General features: G+C 39.8%; 1 protein-coding gene across 2 annotated transcripts in view; it reads left to right on the top strand.

Annotated features, from left to right (window-relative positions):
- Positions 1-20,544, top strand: part of mtmr7b (myotubularin related protein 7b) — a 93,252-nt gene that overhangs the window by 10,268 nt on the left and 62,440 nt on the right. For both annotated transcript variants that reach the window (XM_048529629.2, XM_048529637.2), the window contains exons 2-4: positions 8,465-8,587; positions 9,605-9,767; positions 18,732-18,889. In XM_048529629.2, the coding sequence (XP_048385586.1) occupies positions 8,465-8,587; positions 9,605-9,767; positions 18,732-18,889 (444 nt within the window). The remainder of the gene's footprint in view (positions 1-8,464; positions 8,588-9,604; positions 9,768-18,731; positions 18,890-20,544) is intronic.

The raw sequence follows: 20,544 nt of genomic DNA, 5'->3' as shown, positions 1-20,544 counted from the left end.
GCTGCCAGACCTGCTGAGCTTTTCCAGCAACTTTGTTTTTGTTCCCAACTGTTTAAACTTTGCTCATAAACAGCCCTTTCATACTGGGGATCACCCTAATGAACCTTCTTTGAACTGGCTTCAATTACATGATATCTATCCTTAAATAAGAGACCAAACTGCTCACAGCCCTATCCATGTGGTCTCAACAGCACCTTGTATAGTTGCAGTAAGACTTCCTTACTTTTGAAAGAGGGTCAACATTCCTAAGTGCTGTGCTGCACCTATGTGCTAGTTTTCTGTGTTTCATGCACAAGTATCCCCAAGCCCCCTTGTGCAGCATCTTTCTGCAGTTCTTTCCGTTTAAATAATGCTGTGTTCTTCTGTTCTTCCCTCCAAAATGGACAATTTCACGTTTTCTCATTATATTCCATTTGCTAACTTTTTAGCCCACTTACTTAACCTCAAACAAAAAAAGTTGCATGGAGATTACATTCCTCAGGTAACATAATCAAATGTACATGCCTCATGTGAGCCAAGGCAAATAGTATGAACACGCTATTTGAGTGTTGATGTCGTCCCTTTTATATTGTATTCTCACAAGTGGGTATGTTATTTGAGTTTTGACATCATCCCTTTAATATTGTATTCTCACCAATATGCATAGGAGGGTGTAAATAGTATCAGAGATAATGGGAACTGCAGATGCTGGAGAATCCAAGATAATAAAATGTGAGGCTGGATGAACACAGCAGGCCAAGCAGCATCTCAGGAGCACAAAAGCTGACGTTTCGGGTCTAGGCCCGAAACGTCAGCTTTTGTGCTCCTGAGATGCTGCTTGGCCTGCTGTGTTCATCCAGCCTCACACATTTTATTATCTTGCATAGGAGGGTGTGGTCACTGTACAATGAATATTAGTTATGACATTTTCTCTCCTTTGGCATGGGGCACTGACAATCAGCTATCTTGACAGAGGTCAGAGATTAAAACAGTAACTTTATGTATGGCAGTGTTTGGAGACGATCAAACTGGTAAACACTACTCCTGCAACTAATTCTATTAAAAAACAAATTAACTTGCTTTTTATTTATCTTGTTTTGATTTAAGTGTAAAACTGCCTTGTATAGACAACATAAAGAATTATATGATATAATTATCTGAAACCTTTCAGGGTCCTTCTGACAGTTGTGATAAGGTGTTTGGCAATTTCAAATCTTTCCTTCTAATTTAGTTTAATGTTAGGATATCAATTTTATTGTAGACTGTTTACCTTGTGTAACGATTGTATGCAGGGACCGACGTGCACGCTTATCTACTTATTTTCTTATCTAGTTTTATTAATGAATCAGTACTTTTCTGTATTTGCCACATTCTTCCCCATGATTTAACAGCTGTACATTGTAAAAAGTTATTTTCTTTTTATTTTTAAGACAGGTCCTGAGATGAAACTGCAATAAGAGCATATGGTCATTCTAAGTATTTGCGTAAAATTCTTATCAAGAGTGAGTTTCAGAAAATCTCCTGAAGTGTTTTTGAGTTTCTTCTTCCTGCTCCAAAGCCATTTTTAGGCCTGCTTCGGATTCCCACTCGCCATTTTATCTGGTTTCATTTTTCTTCCAGAACAAGCATGGAAGGATTTCCTTCCTGCCTTACGCAAATTTCCTTCTGTTTTCTCTGAATGTATCCTGGCAAGTGTGTCCTCTCTTCTATATTTGTGCCTTGTCACCTATATATATTCTTTGGTGATGCCCTGCAGGGGCTAGAATGATTAATGCAAATGAGATTGCTTTATTTAGATCAAATTAAGAATTACTTGTTCAAAGTGATGCTAAAGAAGCATGCAGTATAAGTAGATATTGTTAGAATTCTTATTTAAGATCTGATAAAGAGACACTAAAAATCCAGTGTAATCTTATGTATATATTTGCACCTGATAATTTGAGTCTAGCAGAACATTCCATGCAGTTTTTGTTGTATTACAGGGTGTGTTCCAGAGGGCAGTAGCTCTTTGTGGCTTTCATCAGGAACAGTCAGAAATTTGTACAGTGTAGATTTGTTGGTTGCTGTGTTCAAAGGATCTCTTTGACAACTCAGAAATTATAGCGTAATATTAAATGGCGACTTCAAATGCTACTTTCACTAAGAACAATAATGAATGTTATTTTAAATGTGAGGATTACAAAATTATTATGGCTCGGGACTCTCTTGTTAACTTTAAAGTAAAATGGAGAGGATCACGTGATCTCTTCTGAAGTCTGCCTTACAGTACACCTGGGTAGTTTGATCATTAGAGGTTAAGAGAAAGTCAAGCGCATTTACTGGGATGAAAATGCAAGATGGACACTCGGACATAATTTTTATTTCTTTATTCATGAATGGGAGGAGGATGTCGCTGGCATTTATTGTCCGTCTCTAATTGCCCAGAGAACAGTTCACAGTCAACCACATTACTGTGGGTCTGGAGTCCCATGTAGGCCAGACCAGGTAAGGATGGCAGTTTTCTTCCCTAAAGGACATTAGGGAACCAGATGGATTTTTCCTGACAATCGGCAGTGGATTCGTGGTCATCAATAGATTTGTAATTCCAGATTTTTCTTTCAATTAAATTCAAATTCCACCATCTGCCTTGATGGGAATCAAACCCAGGTCCCCAGAATGTTGTCCAGGTCTCTGGATTAACAGCCCAGGGGTAATACAACAAGACCATTGCCTCCCTTCAGTAATGGTAGCAGCCTGTGTGTCAATGGTGGGGATTGTTTATTGAATTTTCACCAAACTGGAAGGAGTTCACGTCTTAGCCAGGACGTGCGTTGGAATCTCAAATCTGCAAGTCCTGTACCAGGATGTATTTGGCACCAACCATTTTCAGTCAGTGTACATAAGTGGAAGGGAATTTTTGACATCCATGATGTGTTAATGTGAAAGTGAGGTTGCCTTCACACTGAAGCGATTTTTGTCATGGAAGTTTTTGAAGCATGACTTCTATGGAATATCTGAATTTGAAGACAAGGTCTAAAACCTGCTAGATCTTTGAAGAAGTTATCCACTCCGTGTGATTAGTGAAAGCAGACATGAACGTGCATGAAAAGATGGATGGATAAATTGAACTGTCACATCGTCTAAATCCCCTTCTCTTTAGGTTTTGAACAAAATTCAGCTTGTCTAGGAAAAAAGAAGTGTTTGCAATTTTAATAGGTGATTGTTGAAATAAGTTTGTGAGCTTATAGTCAGGGACTTGCAAGTTGACATTTGATTGACAGTCCAAAATATTTATAAAGGGATTAGCTGACTTTTATGCGGGGTTATGCATACACATGTTTCTTTTTATAAGAAGTTAATTACTTGAAGTGAATTAAATGTACTGAATTAAATGCTTAATAATTAGTTTCCTTAAATGTACTAAAGTCTGTAATAGACATTTAGAAGTTTATTTAATCTTCCCATGGCTCTTGAGGTCTCCCCATAGTGAATACTGGCTGAGTTAATATGGAAGGTATAAGAGTAAAGTGCAGTGGGTGAGGACATGACTTGGCATGAGTTGACTCAAAGTAGGCATAGGGCCTGTAAAAGGACATAGGGATGTGTACTGTGGAGGAGTTGGCAAGGATGGGGCATGGGAGCCTGGAGTAGCTGAGGGGCTGTAAGAGTCAAGTACTAGGTTACCTTACTGTTCGTATTATCAATGCTACTCCTTCATCAGACGAAGAAGTAGCACATTGAAAGCTTGTGATTTCAAATAAACCTGTTGGACTATAACCTGGTGTTCTTTGACTTCCGACTCTGTCCACACGAGTCCAACACTGGCACCTCCACATCATGATTTTATTATAACAGTGAGGAAATCCCAGAACAACAAATCTGAACTTCTAAACAAACAATCTTGAAAGCCCCTACGGGCTGCCCACACCATCCTGTTTTTTACTTTGGGAGTGGAGTAGTGGTTCAGTCTGACTCCAGTTGGCGAAGTGTAAAAATGGCCCAGAATTGGCAATCATACTCAGACCAAAGGCGTTTGAATGAAGCCCAAAATGAAGCAAAATTTTATTTGTTGGCCTGAAAGGTTGATGTGAAACAAGTATGCAGTTTGACCTAGTTTCTAGTGAGCATTAATTCATGGCACGTCTGAAAAATCTCACCGAAAGACAACATAACAGTGACTGGTGTGGGAAACAGAAAAATTACAGTGGTGCAGAAAGGGATTGTGGCTTGATAGTTTGTTGGAACTGCATAAGAAAAGCTTTATCCTGTGTTTTGCTTGTAATGTAATGCGCATAAAGAGCTTGATTCTTGTTTAGAAAAAAAAATTGAAAATCTATTTTCTTCAGTATTAATATATTCACTTGTGATGAGTAATAAGAACTGCAATGCTATGCTCTACAAATGAGAATGATATCTAACAGTATCTGCTTAATAAAACCCTTGTTGATAAGGAAAACAATTCTTGCTCTTAAAACTCGGCTCTTTACTAATTATTTTTACCTTCCTTTGCTTGAAGTGATTTTTTTTTCTTGAATTGTAATGGTGTTTTATGCTAGTCTTAACTTTATTTCTCATTAATATTGGGTAAAACAACAGATATTTGGGGGGATGGTTCCAGCATTTGCACGTCAAAAAACTCAAGGTTAAAAGCATAGCTGTATTCAAAAACAACGTTGATTATCACATAGCATGGTTGTGCTTCACAAATAACTAACTAACTTGAGTGGTTTGTGGAGTTGATTTATTGTGCTTCCAAAGCTTTTTTTCAAATTGAATCCAATCTGTCAATCCACAAGTTGAGAAAAACCTACTGGGTCACAGAAGCAACTGCATCGATTCTTCCTTATGAGATTTTCGTTGCACCTCACAGCAGAACTTCCAGAGGATAACTGTTTTTATAGGTGACTTAAAGGAATTTAGGAGGTATTTTCTTAACCGACATTGTACTTGTTGTTTTAAGTTAGTCAAAGTGTTTCATACATTATGAAATCCAGCTTGCTTATATTGTAGTTCTTCATCTTTTGCTTGCTCTGCACGGCCGTCTATGTTAGTAACATGCTTTCAGGGTTTCTTCTTGAGCTAACTAGCTCAAAGCACAGGTGCTTCTTGCACATTATTGTATCCTTTTCTCCTTGTTCCTGCCAAAATGTACATACCCATGTCTTACAAGAAGAACAGCCAAGATATCAGCAGGATGGTGGGAAACCTTCACTGTGTTTTATGGAGTTGCTGCAACGTGCTAGACCACTGTAAAAGTATATCTTTTGAAGTTTGATAGAATGTACCTTCATCAAATATTTCTTATTACAGTGAATTTTAAAAAGCTGTACTATTTTCCATGATTAGCTGATTCAAACCATAGAAAAGGGAAAGACGTCTGTGCTCTAATTAGAAAGGTTGCAAATATGTTTATGAGTAACCTAAATAAAATTACTTTTATTAGCTAGGAGTGCAGGGCAGTCGATATGAGAGCTAAATTTTTAAGCTGAGGTTTTACTTCCTGTGTTTTGTGATACCAAAAACCAATGACCTGACAAAATAAAAACCAAAAGAACTGCGGATGCTGTATCAGTGATAACGGGAACTGCAGATGCTGGAGAATCCAAGATGACAAAGTGTGGAGCTGGATGAATACAGCAGGCCAAGCAGCATCTCAGGAGCACAAAAGCTGACGTTTCGGCCCTAGACCCTACATCAGACCCCTCTGATGAAGGGTCTAGGCCCGAAACGTCAGCTTTTGTGCTCCTGAGATGCTGCTTGGCCTGCTGTGTTCATCCAGCTCCACACTTTGTTAATACTGAACCACTATTGGCCCAACACTGCTTGCCAACTGGAAAGATGAAATAATTCAGTCAGAAATTGATCACTCTAGTGGCACAGTGCTGCCACAAGCATTTCCCACCATTCCCATTGAAACATACCCGCAGGATATAGGAAAAGAACACTTTCTTTCCCTGTGGGTATTGGTTCCAAATCCATTGAAACACTGTGGAGGAGTTGGTTTCAAGTTGAAATATGAGAAGGTCCTCCAGCTGTAAAGCAGCAGACACTGTTTTCTCCCCAAGTTATCTAAGGGAGAATGTGATTGAAGGTGGAGATCTCTAAATTCTTCAAATTCAAACTAAAAATACCCTTAGCAAGATAACAAAGTGTGGAGCTGAATGAACACAGCAGGCCAAGCAACATCTTAGGAGCACAAAGGCTGACGTTTCGGGCCCAGACCCTTCATCAGAAAAGGGGGATGTGGAGAGGATTCTGAAATAAATAGGGAGAAAGGGGGAAACGGACTGAAGATGGATAGAGGAGAAAATAGGTGGAGAGGAGTATGGGAGGGGAGGTAGGGAGGGGATAGGTCAGTCCAGGGAGGACAGACAGGTCAAGGGGGCGGGATAAGGTAGAAAACGGAGGTGCAGCTTAGCAGCCTGTTTGGGTGGCTGTAGAACAGATGAAGCCAGATAACCAAGGCCAAGAGTGTTTATGAGCAGTAAAATGATCCCACTCCCTTAGTGTTAAAATGATCTGTGACTAAAGCAGCCAAAGTTTGGTGTTCTGTGCCAGGTGGCCTGTAGCTTTCACTTCTCATGTACTGAAAAATGATGGGTCCCAGCCTTTTTCCAAGCCCCCTGGCCAATACAAGGATGGCTGCTGGTAGATAAAGGTGATCCGTTTCAATCTTAGATTGTGTTCCTCCAGAAATCATCAGACAGTTGCAGAACAAAGGTACAATGCTGCCCATGTTTCGATAAGGGTCATTGTGGAACAGATCATTCTGAAAGTGGGGCTCCGATGCTTGGACCGGTCAGGTGGAACAATACAGCCCAGCCACTTGGTTTCCTGCGTCATTGTAATGTGCTGTGCCATGCCATCCACAATCTGAATCTGAATCAGTAATCAGGAAATGTTTCGGACGAGAAGAAATGCAGAAGAGACAGGAATCCTCAGTGGAGGAAGGTAAAAGTGAATATCCTGTTATGGTCCATGAGAAGCTTCATGGAAAGGAAGACTAGGCAAAGGTCCAGAGGACCTAAGAGCAGAGATGCACTTAATAACTAGAGGCTTCTAGGGATCACTGACCTGTGTGAAAACTTTCACTTTACATGTTCTAATATCACTTGTGTATCTGGCATCTAGCCCTCTGCTTTGTGTTTTAGTCATTTCCAATGGTTGAGTTGATGTCATTCTCAGAATGGCAGGCTCTTATTAATGGAGTACGACAAAGTTTAAATGTTGAGTTCACAGCTGATGACATCTGACGATTTAGGAACATGAGTATGAGGAGTGAACAAGTAGGCTTCAAAAGGATTTGGTCAAGCAAATTGAATGGGCTAGAAAATGGCAGGTGGGATTCAAAGTGAATAGTATGAAGCTATTTACCTTGGTAGAAAAAAACAGAAAGATAGAATATTTCTTAAATGTGAGTGGTTGGAAAATGCTGGTGTCCTTGTTAATGAGTCATTAAAAGCTAGCATGAAGGTGCAGCAAACAACAAGGAAGACAAGTCGTATGCTGGCCGTCATCACAAAGGAATTTGAAAGGAGTAGATTAACAGGAGTAGAATGACACACTATACATTTGTAGCAAGACTTGGTGAGACCTCACCTGGATTATTGTGTGTTTTTGGTCCCCTCAACTAAGAAAGGATTTACTTTCCATAAAGGAAGTGCAACAGCATTTTACCGAGTAATCCATGAGATAGTGGATTGTCTTAATAGAAGACTTGGTCGATATTCTTCAGAGTTTTGAAGAATAAGTGATATGGAGATTGCACCAGTGAAGAATTATGCTGACAACCAATTTGAAATTGTCAATCAGACTTGATGTGTGGCACACTTGCATGTACTGGAATCTAAATACATTAACAGATAGGACTGTATTCTTTGCAGATTGAAAGAATATGTACACAATAAAAACCTGTTTCAAATCAATAAAATAAATAACAACCATTCACTGATTCTTTTCTCAGATCAATGCTTTGACCACTGTCTCATTTAAACGTTATTTACTGGTACATTCTCCGTGGCAATGCCTATCCCAATCAGAGTCCACTTGCCAAGAATCAGCAGTCTCCATTCATACAGTATAAGTACTGTTTATTTTTCCTCAAATTGATATTCTTGCAAATTGTCCTGATGAGTGCAAGAGGAAAAACTTAAACTAACTGTGCCATTTTTCAGTAATATTGTAATTAATTACTGTGAAATTCTATGTATACATCTTATAATATTTTCCTTTGGATATCTTAACTGTACCCATTGCAGCTCAGCAATCAAACTGATGTAAACTGCAAATGCTATATTGCTGTATAGAGAAGGATGACATAATAAACTGATGTTGTTTGACTGAAGACTAAAAATGGGATTCATTAAGACAATTAATATAGTATGTATTCTTTCAAGGCCTTCTAGGATTGCTGAAAGTTGCTGGTTGCTAGCAACTCTTCAATTGGTTCAACAGATGTGTATTGTATTTTTATTTTCTTGCACTTAACTTTTGTTTATGCTTGTAGGTTGAAAATGTCCGCTTGCTAGATCGGATTTCATCGAAGAAGGCATCAATTGGTTCACTGTATCTGACGGCAACACATTTGATTTTTGTGGAGCATTTGTCTGACTCCCGTAAAGAAACATGGGTAAGTTATATTTAGCTATGGCAGAACTGAGTGGCTGTTTGAAGGTTTACTGTATTGCTTTGATGATAAATACTTAAGTATTTTGTCAGATGTTGTATTGCACGTGATCATATTTGTTTACTTCCTTCATTATTAAGATGTCTTAGAATAAGGGGAAATATACTACAACACTGGTATCTACCTGGAAATGTGGAAAATTACCCAGGCATGCCTTGTACATGAGAAAAGCAAAAATCTACCACAGCTATCTATTGTCCCATCAGTCTACTCTTGATCATCGGTAAAGTGATAGATAGGTGCTAATAAGTAGCATTTGTTTAGCAATAATTAGCTCACTTCCACTCAGTTTGGTTCCCACCAGGAACACTCAGCTCTCTATGTCAGTGCACCTTGTTTCAAACATTACCTGGTCTGGCCTGCATGTGACTGCAGATGCACAGCAATGTAGTTAACATTGGTTAACAATGTGATTAACTACTGCCTAGGCAATTAGGAATAGGCAACAGATACTGGCCTGGCTGATGATGCCCTTAACCCATGAATGAATAAAGAAGTAAAAAAACGAAAAGAGCAAAACTCTAATGGAGAAGTTAGAGTGACAGCCCTTCACAGGAAGGCCACATTTGACCTGAGCCCTAGAAAATTTGGGAATTGGGGAAAACTGTCTGCTCGTTAAAGTCATTCTTAAGTACAAAGAAAGATGGTTGTGATGTTAAAGGTCAGTCACTGTAGCTCATCTCCAGGACATCTCATTAGGAATTCCTCACGGAAGTTTTTTATGCCAAATAATCTTCAGCTGCTTCATCAGTGACCTTTCTATTGGAGTTGAAATGTTTACTGTGTGTCTCGCTCTACAGAAGTTGCCAAATCTGCTCAGTTTCTGCAGGACTTTCTGTTTTTCTTTTGTAGGTTCTGAGGCAAAACGTATACTTCTATTTGCACCCTATAATGACTTCCTTAAAAATAACTGGGAAATGTTTTACAAATAACTTATGGTTTATTTACTGCTCTCACTAGATACTTCACAGTCAGATCTGTGCTGTGGAAAAGCAAGCAACTACAGCATCAGGTTGTCCCCTGCTTATTCGCTGCAAGAACTTCCAGGTCATCCAGTTTATCATTTCACAAGAAAGAGACTGCCATGATATTTACATTTCGTTAGTTCGTTTATCACGTCCAGGTATGTTTTCTAGTTGATCAGCTTGATTCAAATAGAAACTGTGATTCTAAATACACAACCTTGTTGTATTTAATCAATGTCTGAACCAAGATTGCAAAGGAACAACTCCTGGTTGACTAAAGTAGTTAAAAAATAACAAGAAAATGAGTATGAGTTAATACTTTGACCTCGGATTTCCCAGTATCTCTGCACAACAGAAATGTGTAAACAAAGTAAAAGCCGTATATGCAGGTGAAAAGATCACAGAATTATGTGTGCAAGGAAATTATTCTCCACTCTTCTCAATCTTTTACGAACACACACTGATCCTACTGTGCAACCATATTTCTACCCATAGAAGAATTACGATTGGGTTTTATTGTCACATGTACTCAAGTACAGGAATACTGGAGTACAGTGAGAAGTTACAAAGTTGCAAATCCCAGTACCACCTTAGGTACAAAACTACCTAGGCTCAAATTCTTGGGTACAAAAATAGACACGTAAAGAAATAAATTAGAAAGTTCAACATTACAGTTCTTCTTAGAATTAATTCCACCCCTAACTTGTTGAGCCTCATAAACAAGCTTGCCATAATTGTACTTTCTCCGAGACTTGCTTTAGATTATAAACACATTTTTAGGAAACTTACTGTTTCTTGCTAAACCTAATATTTTTCCTTCATGTTTGAGCATTTTCATAATGTTATTATTACCACTAACATTTGAATGCATTTTTATGAACAATGATGAAAGCTTGTGAAAACGTTTTCCAAATGTAGGTTTGTAAACATGCCGTGATGGAGGTGTGATAATTGTTAAAATAATTCAAAACATCATTAAGTATGAAAATTAATGATCTGAGTTTTCGCATTCTGTGTGCCCTGAAGAATTGATTATATTGACTTTTACTATTTTTAATATTTGTCCATATTCAATGAGATTTGTGTGTAACTTGACATTGATGAAGCGGACATTTCCACATTTTGAAGTCTAATCGCTTTGGATTCATGGAAGTTAGGTGTTTGGGTGAATATTCTGGGGCAGATTTACCATAAAGTTGCATTCTTTGAGGCAGTATGGGAAGATTTTGGAGTGATACCTGATTCAGTGCAGCTGTACCTCATTTTTGCAATTTGTGACAGTTTCTTGTATCTGCTTACATCAGAGGAGGAGACAGAATGAGCAAGGTGACAACATTCCTCAAGAATTCTGCAACTTCCTCCTTTTTTCTTTGTGTGGTGTTGCTTTCCATTCAAGATAAATATTTTTCATTCATGTATGGGATGTTGCTGAAGAGGCCAGCACATTTTCCATTATTCCTAATGGCCCTTGATAAAGTAATAGTGAGCCGCTGGCTTGACCTGCAGCAGTCCATGTGTTATAGGTGCTTGTGCAACCTGTGTTGTGAAGTGAGAGTTCCAGGATTATAACCTAGCAACAGTGGAGGAACAGTTAACTTGTTCCAAGCCAGCATAGTGTTTGATTTAGAGATTGCAGGTGGTGGTGTTTCCACGCATCTGATCCCTTTGACCATTTTTGGTGGAAGAGACTGTGGGTTTGGAGTGCCTTGCTGAGTGCAGCAGTGCATCTTCTAAGTGACATGTACTGCTCCAACTGTACTGTCTGAATCGAGGAGGTGACTATTGAAAATAGTGAATGGGGTGACAAGGATGAGGATTATTTTGTCCAATTTATTGCAGTGCTTTGAAGGAGTAAAATGTACTCTGTGATAAGGAGAATCTGCAGGCATACTATACTCGGATCTCAGAAGGCATTTGATAGGGTGCCCTATCAAAAGTTGTTGCAGAAAATTGAGGCTTATTGGTATAGGGGGTAAATATGAGCATGGTTAGAAGATTGGCTGGCCTGCTGGCTGGCTGGCTGAAAACAGAACTACGTATAAATGGGTCTTTGATTGACAAGATGTGACACATCAATGACTTTGAGGAGGGAAGCAAGGCATTGTGGCTAAATTCAATGACACCAAGATGTGTAAAAATTATGTTGTGAGTAAGACATATGGAAGGTTTTCTTGTGCATGAATCACAAAAAGTTAATTTGCAGATAGCGATTACAACCAAGAAAGTTGATCGGATCTATCCTTTTTTGTTATGAGAGGAATTGAACATAAAAGGAAAGATGTTATACTTCATTTAGAAAGTGGGAGTCTTTTAAAAGTAGTATAGAGAGAATTCAGGCCCAGTGCATTCCCCTGATATTGAAGGGCAAGGGGAGCAAGTCCAGGGATCCCTTGATGTCAAGGGATTTTGAGAGTTTGATAAAGGAAAGGAAGGAAGCACAGGCCAGGTACAGCACAATAAAATAGGGGAGGCCCTTCAAAATTAGAGAGACTGTGAGAGGTTGCTTAAAAAGGAAAAGGAGGGCAAAGAGGAGCTACAAAATAGTTTAGACAGAATCAAGGAAAAACTCAATGCTTTTTATAAGCATAATAAAAATAAGAGGATTATCAGGGAAAGAGTGCAACTTATTGGAGACCAAAGGGGCAAACTGTATGTGGAGTGAGATGTTGCAGGTGTGGCCTTAAATGAATGCTTCTCACTTGTGCTCACAGAGCAGAAAGATGTTATAGTCATGGATTTCATATGGGATGAAGTGGTTCTAGAACATGTTAACATTAATAAGGAGGAGGTATTGGATATTTTATGCATAAACATGCATAAACCCCTTGGGTCTGATGTGATGTATCCCAGGCTGCTATAGGAGGCAAACAAGGAGATTGCTGAGGCCTGGCAGAGGTATTAAAAACTTCCCTGGCCACAGATAGTACTGACCGAAAAAGGGACCTTGGTGTACAAGTCCATAGATCCCTGAAGGTGTCAACAGAAGTGGACAAATAGTATAATAGTTTCGAAATTTATTGTCACTTGTATTTAGGAAAATGTAGTGAGAAATGTTCAAGTCACCATACTCTGGTGCCATTTTAATTACAGAAAATATAAAAAAAAATTAAGTCAAAGTACATCTTTTGTTCCCTTTGCATCTCCTGGGTTTCTGAAGGAACTCCGGAGCACTGCTGCTGAAGCCGCCATAGCAAGGAGCAGTGGACCAGACCCATAAGGTCTTCGCTGCTGCTTTGCCACTGCCGCAAGGATTCCCAGGCTGAACCCATCACACTGCCGTTGCTGAATTGCCACCATTGCAAGGAGGAACAGACCAGATCCACCATGTGTTGCTGCGACTGAAGCTGCTACCATGTCCAGAAAGAACTAACGGACCCACCACCCCACCGACCCTGTAGCCTCTGCATCGCCATCATGGCTAGGAGGAATGGACCGGACCCACCATGTTACCGATGCTGAAGCCATGGCCGCCATGGCCATGAGGACTAGATGGGATCCACCATGCCACTGCCACCCCAAAAGCCCCTCACAACTACCTTTGTTCACCATAGCTGCAGAAAGTAGATAACATGAAGTCTGATATGAAAGGTACATGAAGAAATAAAAAGAAACAAAGAAGGATGCACCAGCCTGGTGATTGGGACCGGATAGCAGTTTTGCATTCATTAGCCAGGGTGTAGAAAACAGGAGCAAGAAAGACTTGTTTCTACCTAATACAACATTGGTTTGGCCACAGATGGAATACTGTATACTGAGTTCTGGTTGTCACATTATTGGAGGAACATGATTGCACTGGAGAGAATGTGGAGGAAATTCGCCAGGATGTTGCTAGGGTTGAAAAAGTCTCAGTTATGATGAGAGACTGAAGAGGCTGAGTTTGTTTTCTTTGCGGCAGAGGAGACTGAGTAGGGATCTGATTGAGGTATACTAAATTATGAGAGGCATGGGCAGGGTAGACCATGAGAATCCTTTCCTCATGGCAGATGTGTCTGAGATCAGAGGTCATAAGTTTAAGGTGAGGAGTGATTAGTTTGGAGGAGATCTGAGTCCATCTAGAGGGTGGTAAAATATGGAATGTGCTGCCTTAGAGGGTGGTGGAGGCAAGTACCTCTGCGACTTTTAAGAACTGCTTTTTGTCATTTATGTAAATGATTTGGTGGTGAATGTAGTAGGTATGGGTCATAAGTTTGCAGATGGTGCCAAAAGTGGTGGTGTAGTGGACAGCCAAGAAGGTTACCTCAGAGCAGAATGTGACATTGATCAGAAGGACCAGGGGCTGAGGAGTGGCAGATGGAGTTTAATTTAGTTAAATGTGAGGTGCTGCATTTTGGTCAGGCAAATCAGGGCAGGACGTATTCACTTAATGGTAAGGTCCTGGGGAATGTTGCTGAACAAAGAAACCTTGCTGTGCAGCTGCATAGTTCCTTGAAAGCAGAGTCACAGGTAGACAGGGTAGAGAAGAAGGCATTTGGTATGCTTGCACTTTTTGGTCAGTGCATTGAGTATAGGTGTTGGCAGGTCATGTTGTGGCTGTAGGACATTGGTTAGGCCATTTTTGGAATATGGTGTTCAATTCTGGTCTCTCTGTGAAACTTGAAAGGGTTCAGTGATTTACAGGGATGTGGCCAAAGTTGGAGAGTTTGTACAACAGGGAGTGGCTGAAGAGGTGGGAACTATTTTCCCTGGAGCATTGAAGGCTGAGGGGTGATCTTATGGAAGTTTATAAAATCATGAAGGCCATGGATAGGGTCAAGGTCTTCTCCCCAGGATAGGGGAGTCAAAAACTATGGGGCATAGATTTAAGATGAAAGGAGAAAGATTTAACAGGGACCTAAAGGGCACCTTTCACATAGAGGATGGTGCGTGTATGGAATGAGCTGCCAAAGAGCTGGTGGAGGCTGGTACATCTACATTTAATAGGCACCTGGAAGGAGGCATGAATAGGGAAGGGATTTGTGGGATATGGGCCAAATGCTGGCAAATGGGACTAGATTAATTTTGAGTATCTGGTTGACATGGATGGGTTGCACTGAAGGGTCTGTTTCTGTGCTCTATATCTCTATGATTATAACTCTAAGCACTTGGATGAGCACCTAAAATGCCAGATAAAAACTGAAAGAACTGCAGGTGCTGTAAATCAGGAACAAAAACAAAGTTGCTGGAAAAGCTCAGCAAGTCTGACAGCATCTGTGAAAGAAAAAACAGAGTTATGTTTCAGGTCCAGTGACCCTTCCTCAGAACTGGTGGAAGGGTCTAAGGAGAGATCACCAGACCCAAAATGTTAACTCTGTTTTTCCCTGTACAGATGCTGCCAGACCTGCTGACCTAAAATGCCAGTGTGTACTAGGCTACTGACCAAATACTGATAATTGGGATTTGTGTAGTTTGGTGTTTGTTGGTTGGCACAGACATGGTTGGTCAAAGGGCCTATTTTTATGCTGTATGACTACATGAACGTCTGTGGCCCGTTTTATGTAGGTAGACCCAGAATGCTGCTAGGACGAGAATTCGGGTTTCTGATGCAGAAACACTGAGTTAAGAGCTATATAATTCCAAGTCAGGATGGTGAATGCTTTGAAAGGTAGGTGGTAGTGTTCCCATGTATCAGTTCCCTCGTCCTTGTAGATAACCGTGATCATGTAGATGAACGTACTGTCTCATGAACCTTGGTGAAACATGCAGAACGTCTTGTAGATGGTATAAACTGATGCCACTGCAATTAGATGCTGGAGAGGAAGGATGTTTTTGAATGGGATACCAATCAAAAGGGCTTCTTTGTTCTGGATATTGCCGAGCTTCTTCAGTGTTGTTAGAGCGGTAATCGTCCAGGCAAGTGGAGAATATACCATCATAGTCCTGCCTTGTGCCTTTGTAAATAGTGGATAAGCTTTGGGGAGTCAGGAGTTGTAATATTTCTAGCCTCTGACTTCTTCTTGTGGCCACTGTATTTATCTGGCAAATCCAGTTGAGTTTCTGGTCAGTGATGACCCCCAAGATGTTGATAGTGGGGGATTCAATGTTGGTTACACAATAGAATGCCAGTTGAGGGTTAGATTAACCCTAACCCGTTTCTTATTGGAGATGGGTATTGCCTGGTCTTATGTGGTATGAATGTTATTTGCTGCTTCTCAGCCCAAACCTGGATATTGTCCAGATCCGAGATAACAAAGTGTGGAGCTGGATGAACACAGCAGGCCAAGCAGCATCTTAGGAGCTCAAAAACTGACGTTTTGAGCCTAGACCCTTCATCGGAAAAGGGGGAGGGGGAGAGGGTTCTGAAATAAATAGGGAGAGATGGGGAGGCGGATCGACGATGGATAGAGGAGAAGGTAGGTGGAGACAAGAGAGTTGCAGTGGGAGAGAGATCCCCTGAGGTTTGTCCGGAGGAAGGAGGGTAACTTCTTCAGGTTAGGCATCCCTGGAAGAGGCTTCACAGTGAGGTTAGAATTCTATCAGAGATAATGGGAATTCCAGATCCTGTTTGCATTTGAACATAGATTTGTTGAGTATCTGAGAAATTGTGAATTGTGTTGAATATTATGCAATCATTAGTGAACATCTCTACTTCTGACTTCTATGATGGAGTGAAGGCCATTATTGAGGCTCTTGAAGATAGTTCAGCCATGGATATTACCCTGAGTAACTACTGCGGAGATATCCAGAGCTGGGATGACTGACGTCCAAGAACTCCAGCCAGAATTGTGCTAAAGAAGATGTGGAACATTAACTCTGTTTCTCTCTCTCCACAGATGCTGCATATTTTGTTTTTTGTTTCAGATTTTCAGCATCTATAGTATTTTGCTTTTATGGATTGTTCTGGATGATGGTCATGACAGAGTCAGGGATATGCCAGCCTGTGAAGTTACAGATTGTGTTTGAACGCTATTCTGTTGTTTCAGATGGGTCTCTGTGCCTTCTGAATGCCCAGTCTAAGCCAAAAATGTTTGACAGCTCTTCTTTTTTAGCGTGGTTATACCCTCCATCACATTGTATGGCACTACCATCATTATGAAGATCTCCACAAAGACTGTTTTGTGGTCACTGCTACTGATACCATCTGTCACAGATTGGTGAGGAGGACAACAAATAGATTGTCCCCTTCTTTTGGTTCCCATAACAGAGTTAACATTTTGACTCTGGTATTCAGAAGATTCATATTAAACTTGAAACATTAACTTGTTTTTCTCTTCACAGGTACTGCCAAACCTGTTGAGCTTCGCTAGCATTTTCTGTGTTTGTTTGAGATTTCCAGCATCAGTAAAATTCTCCACAAAGACTGTTTTGTGGTCACTGCTACTGATACCATCTGTCACAGATTGGTGAGGAGGACAACAAATAGATTGTCCCCTTCTTTTGGTTCCCATAACAGAGTTAACATTTTGACTCTGGTATTCAGAAGATTCATATTAAACTTGAAACATTAACTTGTTTTTCTCTTCACAGGTACTGCCAAACCTGTTGAGCTTCGCTAGCATTTTCTGTGTTTGTTTGAGATTTCCAGCATCAGTAAAATTTTCCTGAATTAATTGGGTTCTTACGAGAATTGACTTCAATGTCTTACATGGCCATCATTCTGCTGATGTTTTAAATTCCATGTCATGATGGGATTTGAACTCATGTCTACAGTGTATTCTGGTCTGGTGACATTAGCAACACATCACCATCTCTTGATTATAACTCTTTTTAGTATTCCACCAGGAACATTGAGGCCCCGTTTCTCCATGGAACCATTAATCAGTCTTTTTAGGTTCGGAATAATCTCTCATATTTTCAGCATTTTATACTTTTATATTTCAGCGATTTGAATATTTCCAGCATTTTTGCTCCTTTTCTTACACTTTTCAGTGAATTGTAATTTGAAGACTGTAGTACTAAAAAATAATGTGAAAACAAAGCTAATAAAATCGCTTCATGTTTTCAAACACTTCTAAGACAGTTGTTTAACAGTGTCTTGAGGAATATTATTTTATGACACTATAGTGGCTCACCACCATTTTCCCAAGAGCATTTTGGGTTGAGCTGTAAATGAAGGCTTCGTCAGTGATGAACACATTCCATAAGTGAAAATAAGAAAAAGCTGTGTTTGCTGGTAGAGTCTTCATGTGTCTGTTTATAATTAGTATCGTTGCTGCAAAGTACATAGGGGGCGGTGGATCCTTGTATTTAATGTGATAATCTAAATGTGATTCTGATGGAATACTGAGTACACAATTGAAACCTTTGTATTCATAGTCTGCAGAATGTGACCTTTATTTTATCTCTAGACAAATTGGAATGCTTACTTAATGCTCAATGTCTCGCTTATTGAGCATCTTGCAAATCTCAATGTTTTCTATGTTCCTAGATCTTTTGATTGCATTGGAATCCTTTTGTATGCAGTAAGTTGGGAAAATAGAGTTGCATATACCAAAACAGGGCAATTGCACCATTGCTTACTATAAATAGAGCAAATTTCAAGGCTACTATCAAGAAGTGCTGTACGTTATGATTGTAAGTCTGTGGATCTGTCTTATCTGGATGTGCATTGCAAACACAGCGTTCTTTGCAATGTGTTTCACATTCCTAAATCAGTATTCTGACTGATTTTAAGAAAATAAAGTTTCCCAAACGTTGCATTTCTCGCTAATGTTTTTCTTGTGTTAAAATGGTTCAATACAACACCATAGAATTCATTTGATAAGGTGCCAACAAGGCAGCCCCACAGGCAAATTTCTGAACATGATAATGTCTTTAGGTTGGGTATGTTGATGTGATAAAGTAGTAAATTTTCAAGACAAAGACATGACACAATGTTTCAAGCTTCAGCATGTTTGCTGATTATAGAACATATGCCATTAATAAATATAAACTTACAAACTTCCTTAGGTCATAATTGGTTTTGATCAATAGTTATGAAACATGTAAGAGAAGATCAGGATGAGATCTTGCCTTGACAAGGCTACTGCTTTTCCTTGTTATGTATTTTTCCCGTTAAAAAATGTACTTTTTATGAACAACCATGCATTCATTATTGCAATTTTAGTTGGTCTAATGATTATGCTGAAAAGATAAAGTTAAGGCAAACTAGATGAACAGTAGAAAATGAGTGTGTAGTAATTGTTCTGTCTTTGTGACAATTTTAGTAAAGTATGAAGAATTATATTGCTTCTCATTTAACCCGAAACACGAAGGAAATGAAAGAGAACAAGGCTGGAATCTCACTGACCTCAAGGCTGAATACAACCGCATGGGTGTTCCTAATAACTTATGGCAAGTTTCACATGCAAACAGAGACTATGGGGTAAGTTTAGAAATAGAAATAATCTCATATCTGACATGTTCTTACATTCTCACATTCCAGCTCCTCTAGCTGGATGTTTCAAATATTTTGACATATTAAATGTAGCCACTTTACAGACCAAGCTTTAAATGAAGCTAGAAGCTGTTATTAGTTCAGTAGAATTAAATCTTATTGCGGAAAATCAACCACACTCTATCACTTAATTCCATCTTTTAGTTTGATTTCTCTGAAATAGTTTAGATTTATCGAGTTGCATTAAAAAAAATTCAAATATTGCAGTCACGCTTAAAAAAAATTCTGTCAAAACTTTTCACCTTGCACTCATCAGGACAATTTGCTAGAGTACTGTTAAAGTGGAAAACCAACATTTATACTGCATGAGAGGAGACTGATTGTTTGGCGTAGACTCTGATTTAGTAGAGGTGCCGTCATGACGATGCCATGATTGACGGCTGTCAGGCTTTGTTGAAATTTTAAACTGGTAGGCTGACCGTGATTGATCAAAGCATTGCTGCTAGAAATGAACCACCTATTTTGTTGAGTTGAAACCAGTGATGCATGTACATGTTCTGAATATCCGCAAAGAACAGTGCCTGCTTGTGAATATATGTAACTTCCAGTATGCACAAGTGTGTCATGCTGCAAGGCGAGCTGACAATCCTAAACATATGATCAGTGCAAAATCACATCTAATTTTGGACTCTGTTGTAGATTTTGCAAGCATGGGCCGGTTCGGTAGATAAGTACCTTGTTTGTTTCAAATGATTCATGGCCTTGCCACTGCTGACGTTAATCCAGCTGCAAGTGCGCCTGCAAACAAAAGGAAAAGAATATGTGGCCATTTGGCCTGGGGTTGGGCTGGTTTGGGGGCTTGGTGAGAGGCAATAATTGTTGATTGAAGTCAGATACATAAGGTAGGGAGTGGTGACAGAAAGTCATACCCTTGCCTTGTTTTCAATCCCCATAAACTCTGGTTATGTCAGTGGCACTGGTCTAAGAATCAGTCATGTCTGAGGACTAACTATGGTTAGTCTATTTATAGCAGTAAAACATATAATGTGTTATAAAACAAATGTTGCAGGAGAGACAACATGGTGTGGAGCTGGAGGAAGACAGCAGGCCAGGTAGCATCAGAGGAGCAGAAAGTTGACCTTTCGGGTCTGCTGTGTTCCTCCAGGTCCACACTGTTTTATCTCTGACTCCATCATCTGCAGTTCTTATTATCTCTGAGACTTACAGGAGAGAAACTGGTTTCAATGTGCGTGCTGGTTATGAACTAAACCAGTCTAATTGGCAGATGGGTTTTCAACCTTATATATTCAAACCACCTGAAGTCCTTAAACCTGAAATATGTTAAAGACAAAGGCACTCATGCAATACACACTCACCACACAAAATACCTATGTCTGTCCTTGCTCTTCACTAACAGCATTGTGTTGGTAGCAGCAATGGCTTTCTGCATGGCACTGTTGCTCCTCTGCACCTATCTTCTCCTCTATCCATCTTCAGTCCGCCTCCCCCTCTCTTCCTATTTATTGCAGAATCCTCTGCCCATCCCTCTTTTCTGATGAAGGGTCTCGGCCCGAAACGTCAGCTTTTGTGCTCCTAAGATGCTGCTTGGCCTGCTGTGTTCATCCAGCCTCACATTTTATTAT

The sequence above is a fragment of the Stegostoma tigrinum genome, chromosome 1 (genome assembly GCF_030684315.1).
Source record: "Stegostoma tigrinum isolate sSteTig4 chromosome 1, sSteTig4.hap1, whole genome shotgun sequence".
Lineage (NCBI taxonomy): Eukaryota > Metazoa > Chordata > Chondrichthyes > Orectolobiformes > Stegostomatidae > Stegostoma > Stegostoma tigrinum.
This window is presented reverse-complemented; position numbering and strand designations above follow the sequence as displayed.